Here is an 11,207-nt window from a genome sequence, read left to right as displayed (position 1 = left end):
ACCCATGTAAACACCTGAGTGGGGGGGGGGGGCCGGGTTTCCCCTGCAGGTGCACCTTACAGACCCTCTCCTCAAAGTTTCTTGGACAAACTAAATAAATAAAAATCTTAAAAAAAAAAGTTTCTCGAATAGATCTACGAAGGACAGTTCGGGGGTAGTTGGGTACGAGGAGAGGAGCCCATGGGAATGGATTAATCAGTGATAAAATTTGAGGATTGGTCAGAAGAGTGAAATGAAAAAGTAGAAAGCATGCAGTCCCAGGCTCTCTGTGCCAGGACGGGGCATCATTTTATTTGTGGGGTAAAATGTCATCTGTCCACGATGCTCTAAGGTTATCCTGTAATAGCAAACCAATTTATTATAATCCTGGGAAATAAAACAACTATGAACCTTAGACCGGTGTTTCTGAACACGATAGCTGTGTTTTGATGCTGTATGTAACTAATTATGTGTAAGAATTTATCTGATGGGTTATTTCAGGCTGTGAGGACAAAGAATGGTGACAGATGTTTATGTTCTTTTTTTTTTTTTTAAAGATTTTATTTATTTATTTGACAGAGATAGAGACAGCCAGCGAGAGAGGGGACACAAGCAGGGGGAGTGGGAGAGGAAGAAGCAGGCTCATAGCGGAGGAGCCTGATGTGGGGCTCGATCCCAGAACACCGGGATCACGCCCTGAGCCGAAGGCAGACACTTAACCGCTGTGCCACCCAGGCGCCCCTGATGTTTATGTTCTTTTGTTTTTTGGTTGACATCACATTTGGCTCTTCCACAAAATTCAGTGTTGGTGGAAAGAAAACAAGTCTGTCTTAAGTGGGTGCTATATTTAAATCGTGAAAAGATGGTCCTCAGGTCCTAGGCTTTTCTAAAGATTGTGATTCTCTAACGGAGCCAAAGCTTGTCAGGGGCAGCCTGTTTCTTTGTACTTGGACGGAATACACTCACAGGCAATGATCATGTTCTCTCCTTCAGAGGTTCTGCCTGGGCAAACACCACTTCCCAGTTCCTCCTGTCTGCTCTTCTTTTCCTGTATGTGTGGTGGAAAAAAATCCACGTCAACACCTGGGGAGGTACGAGGACTTTGATTTCTTACGTTTTGTTATTTGTTATTCAGAAGGATGTAATTCTGGTTTGGGGAATTGTTTTCTCCCCAGAGTTGTTTTTTTAATCTTTTGGAAAATTTAAAAATTATAGAAAATATTTTAATTAGTGAAAATATAAAACTTATAGGTCCACATGAGATTATTTTTTTAATTTTATGTCCATGAAGTCAGGTTTTGGTCAAGGAAAACTGTTGGCAGCTGTTGGGTTGTAAGAATTGATACTTAATGAATTAAAATTGCAGATACAAAATCCTAACTGTTCTTTGCAATTCATCCTGCCGTGTTAAAGCGAAGCTGGATTAATGTCTTATCAACTCAAGTGAACAGATTGAACTCTCTTAAACAATCAGTACCACTTACAGGTTAGCTAAAGTCCCTTAAGTAGTTTAACATGCATTTGTAAATTTAGTAAAATAGATTTGTTTGGTTTTTTCTAATCTTTAAAATTGTGGTAAAATATGTATCACGGAAAACTTGCCGTCTTAACCATTTTAAGAGCTCCTCAGTACATTCACGATGTTGCGTAACCATCACCACCATCCATTTCGAAAACATTTCTATCACCCCAAACAGAAACCTTGTACCAATTAAGCAGTAACTCCCCATTTTCCCTCCCTCTAGCCTCTGGTAACCTCCAATCTACTTTCAGCTGATCTCGTATCTTGAGACTTTGCTGGGGTCTTTCATTAGCCCTGGCGGCTTCCCTATAGATCCTTTGGGTGTTTCTGCATACAGGATCATGCCATGTGTAAATAGAGATGATTTTACTTCTTCCTTCCCAGTTTTGATGCCTTTTATTTCTTTCCTTGATTAATCGGTCTGATAGAACTTCCAGCGCAATGTTGACTAGAAGTAGCAAAAGCGAGCGCCTTCGTCTTGCTTCTGATTTTAGGGGCAGAGTTTTCAGTCTTTTGCCATTGATATGATACGTGTGGGATTTTCATAGAAGCCCTTCATCAGGTTGAGAAAATTTCCTCTATTCCTAGTTTGTTGAGTGTTTTTGTTCATAAAAAGGGTGTTGGATATTTTTTCTGCCTTAACTGAGATGAGCAGTATTTGTTTTTTCCCCCCTTTGTTTTATTAATGTGATGTATCACATTGATTGGTGTTCATCATGGCTGCATTTCTGGGATAAATCCCATTTGGTCCCGGTGTACAATCCTTTTAATGTGCTGCTGGGTATAGTTTGCCAGTATTTTGTCAAGGAGTTTTACATACGTATTCATAAGGGATATTGCTCTGTGACTTTCTTTTCTTATGTTGTCTTAACCTGGCCTTGGTATCAGGGTGATGCTGGCCTCGTAGAATGAGGCCATGAGTTCAGTAGCCTTACTTATTCTTCTATTTTTTGGAAGAGTTTGAGAAAGATTGGTGTCAGTTCTTCTTCAGATGTTTGCTTTAATTCACCAGTGAAGCCCTCAGGTCGTGGACTTTTCTCTGTTGGGAAATTTTGTTGTAAGTCTTCTATTTCCTTAATGATCCTTTGTCTAGATGTTCCATTCATTACCGAAAATAGCGTACTGTGTCTCCCAACTCTTTGTGGAACTAATTCTCCAGTTCTGTCAGTGTTTGCTTCATATTTTTGGGGGGGGGGACTCTGTTGTAGTGTTACATCTTCTTGATAAACTGTTTCATCGATATATATTGTTCTTCTGTCCTTTGTAATAGATTTTCACTTACAGTTATTTTACCTCATATTACCATAGCCACCCCAGCTCTCTTCGGGTTACTATTTGGATGGGGTATATTTTCCTGTCCTGTTTCAACCTATTTGTTGCTTGGTAAGTCACTCTCACTGGAGTCTCCTACAGATAGCATATTGTTAGACCATGTTTCTTGGTACATTCCGTCAGTCTCTGCCTTTTGATTGGAGAATTTAATCCACTTACATTTAAAGTAATTACTGATAAAGACAGACTTTCTTTGCCACTTTACTATTTGATTTCTATATGTCTTACACCTTTTTTTGTGTTTTCATTTCCTCCCCTACTGACTTCTTTTATGTTTAGGTGATTTTTTTTGTAGTGAAGTGTTTTGATTCCATTCTCATTTCCTTTGTGTAGATTAGATTTTTTTCTTCATAGTTACCATGGGGATTGTACTTAACGTCTTAAATTTATAACAATCCTGTTTGAATTGATACCAATGTAACTTCAGTAGCATCCGAAAATGCTGCTCCTGTACAGCTCTCTCCCCCACCCACTTTGTTGTCATCTGATTACATCTTTATTCACGTGTTCCCAGTAATGGAGATTCATAATTCTTTTCTATGCATTTGTCATTTGAATTATGGAGGCAATAAAACATGGAGTTACAAACCAAAGATACAATAGTGCTGGCTTTAAAAAAAAAAGATTTTATTTATTCATTTGAGAGAAAGAGAGAGCACAAGCAGGGGTAGGGGCAGAGGGAGAAGGAAAAGCAGATTCCCTGCTGAGCCGGGAGCCTGATGTGGGGCTTGATCCCAGGACACTGAGATCATGACCTGAGCCAAAGGCAGATGCTTAAACATCTGAGCCACCCAGGCGCCCCGATGCTGGCTTTTCTACTTGCCTATGTAGTTACCTTTACTGGAGGTCTTTATTTGTTCACACAACTTTAAGTTACTCTCTGGCATCCTTTCATTTCAACCTGAAGGACTCCCTTTAACATGTCTTTTAGGGCAGGTCCAGTGGTAACGAAATTCCTCAGCTTTTGCTTATCTGGGTGTATTTTAATTTCTCCCTCATTTTTAAAAAATTATTTATTTATTTGAGAGAGAGAGAGCATGAGCAAGGGTTGGGGGGGAGAGGGGCAGAGGGAGCGGAAGAAGCAGACTCCCCTCTGAGCAGGGAGCCCAGCGTGGGGCTCAATCCCAGGACCCTGGGATTATGACCTGAACTGAAGGCAGATGCTTAACCAACTGAGCCACCCAGGAGACCTGAATTTCTCCCTCATTTTTTAAGGATATTTTCATCAGATACAAAAGTCTTGGTTGACAGTTTTTTCAGCAATTTAAATCTGTCGTTCCACTGCCTTATGGCCTCCATGGTTTCTGATGAGAATCTGGCTGTTAATATTATTGCAGATTCCTTGTATGTGATGAGTCACTTCTCTCCTGCTGCCTAAAAAATTCTGTGTCTTTTGACAATTTGATTATAACATGTCTTGCTGTGGATCTCATTGAGTTGATATGACTTGCGGTTTGTTGAGCTTCTCGAATGTATATATCGTATCTTTTTTGGCAGCCATTAGCCTACTCCCTATCTGTGGATTTGTCTTTTCTGAACATTTCACACAAGTTAAACCACACAATACATGGTCCTTTGTGACTGCTTTATCTCACTTAGCATAAAATTTTCAAGGTTCATCCATGCTGTAGTGTAAATCGGTACTTCCTTTCTTTTGACGGCTGAGTCGTATTCCATCATATGGATCTATACTCTGTTTTACTTATCCATTCAACACTTAATGGGTATTTGGTTTCCTCTCTTTGGCCATTATGAATAATGCTACTATCAACATTTATGTACAAGTTTTTGTGTGGATCTGTCTTTCAGTTCTTTTGGGTAAATAGCTGGGAGTAGGATTGCTGGCTCGTATGGTAATTCTCTGATTAACCATCTGCAGAATCACCAGACTTTTCCAAACTGCTGCATGATTTTACATTCCCATCACATCCTCACCAACATGTGTTCTCCTTTCTTTTTCTTTTTTTTTTTTTTAAATTCTAGGTATCCTGTTACATAGGAAGAGGTATCTTGTGATTTTTTTTTTAAAGATTTTATTTATTTATTTGACAGAGAGAGACAGCCAGCGAGAGAGGGAACACAAGCANCTTTTTTTTTTTTTTAAATTCTAGGTATCCTGTTACATAGGAAGAGGTATCTTGTGATTTTTTTTTTAAAGATTTTATTTATTTATTTGACAGAGAGAGACAGCCAGCGAGAGAGGGAACACAAGCAGGGGGAGTGGGAGAGGAAGAAGCAGGCTCCCAGCGGAGGAGCCTGATGTGGGGCTCGATCCCAGAACGCCAGGATCATGCCCTGAGCCGAAGGCAGACGCTTAATGACTGCTCCACCCAGGCGCCCCGTATCTTGTGATTTTTGACTTTCATTTCCCCATCTGGCTGTAAGGACACTTTCTATCCTGCCCTTCCATCAGATGTGTCGTATCTTTATGTAATTCTGTTATCCTGGCCTCTACCTTTCCCACCCGATTAGATTCTGTAGGCTTTTGATGTCCTTCCTGCTAATTGGAACACAAACGTCAATGGCATCTGATTGGATTCTGTATCTTGTGTTTTTCGCCCTGTGGATACACCATTAAAGTCCCAAATTATCAAATATTTAGAAGTCACAGGAAGGTGGAGAGAATAACAAAACACCCATCATTAACAATGCCAGATTTAATAGATGTTAACATTTTCATTCTGCCACTTAAAAAATAAAGGTCACAGATAGTGTTTGTGTTAGATAGGATTTCATTCTGCTACGAATAACAATTTCTTTAAAAAGATTGGAGTTTATTTTTCTCTCACCTGCAAGAAATTCAGAGGTAGGTGTCTAGGGCTGTAATGTCTGTCTGTAGTGTCACAGTCCATGTGCAGGGCTGTCGGTACTGGTTGAGCTCACATAGGTGGCCAGCTGGAGGGGGGCAGGAATCCCACCTGGGCTTCACTCGCCATGCATCCTAGCACAGGACTTCAGTGTCCTTTTCTGAGCACAGAGGTGGATCTGCTGGCTAAGCTCTATGTTGTGATGTTGTATCCACCCATAAAGGGCATTAAATAGGTTAATAGAGGTCTTGGTTCCAGGCTCTTTTTATCTTATTTCTCTACAATACGTAGTTTCCATTCCCAAGGTCACTTCATGGACCACGATGGCTCCAACATTGCTCTTGTGTTCCAGTCAGTAAGAAGGAGGAGGGAGAAGAACAGGACATTCACACACTCCCTTTAAGTGTGTTAAAAGTTCCTGAAGCTTGCCCACACCAATTCAGATTTGTCCTGTCTGGCCAGTACCTAGCCACAGGGTCCTATTAGGCTGCAAGAAATGTACACGTGGCTTCTAAACTTTTTGCAAGTTTATTTCTGTGAAATAGGTAGGCGAATGGTGGTCTCCACCACAGCTGGGAACCATGAAGCTCTCAGGGTATGCTAGCAGCTGTGGCCCTTCTGCCTTCACCCTGGATACTCATTTATCTTGTAAGATTTCATGCGTGCTCCTGCTTGACAAAGGAGTTCCCTGAAAGAGTTATTTATCATTTTACTAATGGGTATAAATACTTCTAGATAAGTAAACTGGAATTGTGGCATGCTCATTTTCAATCACCTGGGTCCCAGTGTACTTGTACAAATGCTGCGGACTCGAGATCAGAGGTCGCCCGCAATAAGAAGAATATCCTATGCGCGTCTGAAAGCAAAACTAACCTGTTAATAGCGATAAAAGAAGAGCGAGCTTAGGCCCTTACACCTTACCCCTTTCTTCTAATCAGCCTCCTTTCATTTTTCTTTTCACTTTCAAAAGCAGAAATGAATGGAATCTTAGAAAATGTCTTAGCGTCCTTCTGCCCAGCCTCCACATCTCAGCACAGACGATGTTTAGTTATTTCCTCTTGTCAGATCACGGTGCTTACTCGCTTCATATTCTTCATGCTTCAGAGTCAAACTATTTCATGTATTTTGTAACAGCTTTGTTGAGGCGTGTCATACAGATGCCCGAGTACGATACAGTTCTATATATTACATATAAAATGGTATGTGATACAGTTTCCACCCAAAACGATTCCTCGTGACCGCAGTCTGTTCCTGTCCTCATTGTGAGCCCTGGGCAACCACTAATCTCTTAGTCTCCGTAGATTCACCTTTCCCGGAACATCACAAATATTTTATGTTGCACGTAAACCATCTGGTTATGAGACAAACTAAGTAGTTCTGCAGAGGTGGCTAATTACCAATGATCCATAAATAAGGGAAGGAAGAAGAGCGCAAATATACCGCGTAAAGTGATTCATAGCTCCTTGCTCAATTTTTGTCTGTTTTTATCTCCCCCCACCCCATAGTTTTAATGGTGGGGGAAAAGGGCCATATCTAAATAGTTTTTTATAAACACAAATGCATATTTGGGACCCTCTGCAGATCCACTTCATTATACCAGGTCGGTAAATCCCTTAATGTTGGGAGGGAGGGGTAGGATTTTGGTGTGGACTGATTTTACCTCTTGTGAAATTATTAACTATTTAACATCCTTTAAATAATCAACATTTCTCTGAGTAAGTGCTTTTCACTTTTTAGTGCTTACATAAGACCCCAAAACTTAGAATTAACAATTTGGATTTCCCAGACGTTTAAACATTGATTGTAAATTTAATTCAAATCTTAGGTCTAATGTATCAATCCCATACATGCTTTAAACCACCTTAAAAACAGCTTTAAGATTATATACAGAATGTTTGGGGTGCCTGGATGGCTCAGTTGGTTAAGCATCTGCCTTTGGCTCAGGTCATGATCCCGGGGTCCTGGGATCGAGCTCCGTGTTGGGCTCCCTGCTCAGCGGGGAATCTGCTTCTCCCTCTCCCTGCCACTCCTCCTGCTTGTGCTCTCTCACTCTCTCTCTCGACAAATAAATAAATAAAATCTTTTAAAAAATGTCTTCTATCTTTTTTTCCTTCTTGAATATTGCTGGGTATAAAAATCTAAGTTGATAAGGAACTCTGCATGGCTGATATTCCACTAGCTCCTTCTTGTTCTTGGTGACAGGTCTACCATCAACCTGGTTGCCTTCACTTTGTAGACAATCAGGAATTTTCTCTCGTAGTTTTAAAGCTTTTCTCTTCCTTTTTGTACTGTAACGTGGCCACGTGAGGATTTTTAAAAAAGTATCTTGTAGACATTGGGTAAGATTTCTTGATCTGAGGGCCTCCGTTAAACCCTGGAAAGGTTTTAGCCCTTTCTTCTACTGTTTATTCTCCCATCTCTGACTGTTCTGTCCTCTCACTCAGATACCTTCCAGATCGCTTAATTTCTCTTTGTATGTTCTCTCTCCGCAACTCTCTGTCCTGTGCTTCGAGAGATCTCTTTCCTATCTGTTTGCTAATTGTCTTTTACACTGTGCCTTGTCTAGTTTCTGGCTCATTTATTGTTTCTAATTTCCAACAGTTAGATTTTTTATTTCTAAGATTACTTGGTTCTTTTTCTGCCTAGCCTTATTTCAAAACCTCCTGCCCTAAACATTTTAAGAGTGCTTACTTAAAATTCTTTTTTCAGATTGCCCTATCCCTTCTAGTTTATCAGGTATAAAATCTTCCATGTGTTGGTTTTGTGGAGTTTGTTTCCTGGCATTAGACTTTTTTCTGTATCCTGAGCCATGAAACATACCTCTACCCATATTTTGTTAATTCCAAGACTCTTTTTTTTTTGCATTTTTATATCTCTAAAATTTAGAATTTGTCTTTCAGTTGATGTGCTGAAATACCATGTCATAATTTAATTGACAGATTCTTTGTGGCACATAATGATATCTTAGATGTGTTGAGAACCACACTTAATTTCACTAAGAGTCGTCTGACTGATCCCTGCTACCTCAGACTGTAGTTTCTACTGGCTTCTTTATGATTTTGTCTGGAGCTTATTACCCAAGGGGGTTTGCCTTCCTTGGGAGTCCCATATATGCCCTGCCCATTTTTTAAAGGTTCTGTATCTGCTCAGGTCAAATGAAATATACCTGGTCCAGTCCCAGGGTCTTAGCTCAGGTTTCCTCACCATGACTCTACATCAGGTTCAAGCCCTCTCCTATACGCGGGGTGGTCCTTTCTGCTCATGGCTCGTTTGTACCCATGGCTCCAGGCTGGCAGGCAGGTTTTCTGGTTTTTTCATGGGAGACAGGGGAGGGACAGTGCTTTCCTGGCTCCTAATGCTTCCTGCTCACTGGCACTTATGCCTTGACCACTGACACTTCTCACCAGCCATAGGTATCATGTAATTCATGTGGAACATTCTCTGTTGATTCTTTTGTTGTTGTTTGTTTTTTTAATTAACATAAATGTATTACTTGTTTCAGAGGTACAGGTCTGTGATTCATCAGTCTTACATAATACCCAGTTCTCATTGCATCACGTGCCCTCCTTAATGCCCATCCCCCAGTTACCGCATCCCTCCACCCCTGCCTCTCCCCAGCAGCCCTCAGTTTGTTTCCTGTGATTAAGAGTCTCTTATGGTTTATCTCCCTCTCTGGTTTTGTCCTATTTTATTTTTTCCAGTCTTCCCTGTGATCCTCTCATTTATTTCTTAAATTCCACATATCAGTGAGATCGTATGATAATTGTCTTTCTCTGATTGACTTATTTCACATAGCAAATACCCTCTAGTTCCATCCGTGTTGTTGCAAATGGCAAGATTTCATTTTTTGATGGCTGAGTAATATTCCATTGTGTGTGTATATATACAGACATACCACATCTTTATCCATTCATCTGTTGATGGACATCTGAACTGTTTGCTTAGTTTGGCTATTGTGGACATTGTCACTATAAACATTGGGGTACAGGTGCCCCTTCGGATCACTACGTCTGTATCTTTGGGGTAAATACTTATGCTGTCTTGATGATCACAGCTTTGTCATAGAGCTTGAGGTCCAGAATTGTGATGCCACCAGCTTTGGTTTTCTTTTTCAACATTCCTTTGGCTATTGGGGGCCTTTTCTGGTTCCACCTGAATTTTAGGATTATTTGTTCCAGCTCTGTGATAAAAGTTGATGATATTTTGATCAGGATTGCACTGAATGTGTAGATTGCTCTGGGTACCATAGACATTTTCACAATATTTGTTCTTCCAGTCCATGAGCATGGAACGTTTTTCTGTTTCTTTGTGTCTTCCTCAGTTCCTCTTCCTCTTTCATGAGTGTTCTGTAGTTTTCTGCATACAGATCCTTTGCCTCTCTGGTTTGGTGGTTTATTCCCAGGTGTCTTATGGTTTTGGGTACAGTTGTAAATGGGATCGACTCCTTAATTTTTCTTTCTTCTGTCCCATTGTTATTGTACAGAAATGCAACTGATTTCTGGGCATGGATTTTATATATCCTGCCACATTGCTGAATTCTTGTATGAGTTCTAGCAATTGAAGGGTGGAGACTTTTGGGTTTTCCACATACAGTATCATGTCATCTGCAGAGAGTGAGAGTTTGACTTCTTCTTTGGTGATCCGGGTGCCTTTTTATTTCTTTTTGTTGTCTGATTGCTGAAGCTAGGACTTCTAGTACTATGTTGAACAGCAGTGGTGATGGCGGACATCCCTGCCGTGTTCCTGACCTTAGGAGAAAAGCTCTCATTCTCTGCTGTGGACTTCTCATATATGGCTTTTATGATACTGAGGTATGTTCCCTCTATCCCTACAAAGAGTTTTAATCAGGAAAGGATGCTGTACTTTGTCAAATGCTTTTTTTTTTTTTTAAAGATTTTGTTTATTTATTCGGCAGAGATGGAGACAGCCAGTGAGAGAGGGAACACAAGCAGGGGGAGAGGGAGAGGAAGAAGCAGGCTCATAGTAGAGGAGCCTGATGTGGGGCTCTATCCCAGAATGCCGGGATCACGCCCTGAGCCGAAGGCAGACGCTCAACTGCTGTGCCACCCAGGCGCCCCATGTCAAATGCTTTTAAGCATCTTTTAAGAGATCATATGGCTCTCGTCCTTTCCTTATGTAGCTGTCACATTGATTGATACACAGATGTTGAACCACCATTGCAGCCCAGGAATAAATCCCCCTTGGTCGTGGTGAATAATCCTTTTAATGTACTGTTGGATCTTATTGGCTAGTATTTTGACGATGGTTTTTGTATCCACATTCATCAGGGATATTTGTAATTCTCCTTTTTGGTGGGGTCTTTGTCTGGTTTTGGGATCAAGGGGATGCTGGTTTCAAAGAAAGAGTTTGAAAGTTTTCCTTCCATTTCAGTTTTTTGAAACAGCTTCAGAAGAATAGGTATTTATTCTTCTTTAAATGTTTGGTAGAATTCCCCTGGGAAGCCATCTGGCCCTGGGCTCTTGTTTATCGGGAAAGTTTTGATTACTGCTTCAGTTTCCTTGCTGGTTATGGGTCTGTTCAGGTTTTCTATTTCTTCCTGGTTCAGT

At 40.7% G+C, this 11,207-nt stretch overlaps 1 protein-coding gene across 1 annotated transcript in view; it reads left to right on the top strand.

Moving 5' to 3' along the window:
* The window catches only part of LOC109489886 (multidrug and toxin extrusion protein 2), a gene marked incomplete at its 5' end in the record, with an annotated part of 59,233 nt that overhangs the window by 13,587 nt on the left and 34,439 nt on the right, over positions 1–11,207 (top strand). The window contains one exon of the mRNA XM_034647284.1: positions 892–1,070. Within this exon, the coding sequence (XP_034503175.1) occupies positions 892–1,070 (179 nt within the window). The remainder of the gene's footprint in view (positions 1–891; positions 1,071–11,207) is intronic.

This window comes from Ailuropoda melanoleuca, chromosome 17, assembly GCF_002007445.2.
Source record: "Ailuropoda melanoleuca isolate Jingjing chromosome 17, ASM200744v2, whole genome shotgun sequence".
NCBI classification, from domain to species: domain Eukaryota; kingdom Metazoa; phylum Chordata; class Mammalia; order Carnivora; family Ursidae; genus Ailuropoda; species Ailuropoda melanoleuca.
This window is presented reverse-complemented; position numbering and strand designations above follow the sequence as displayed.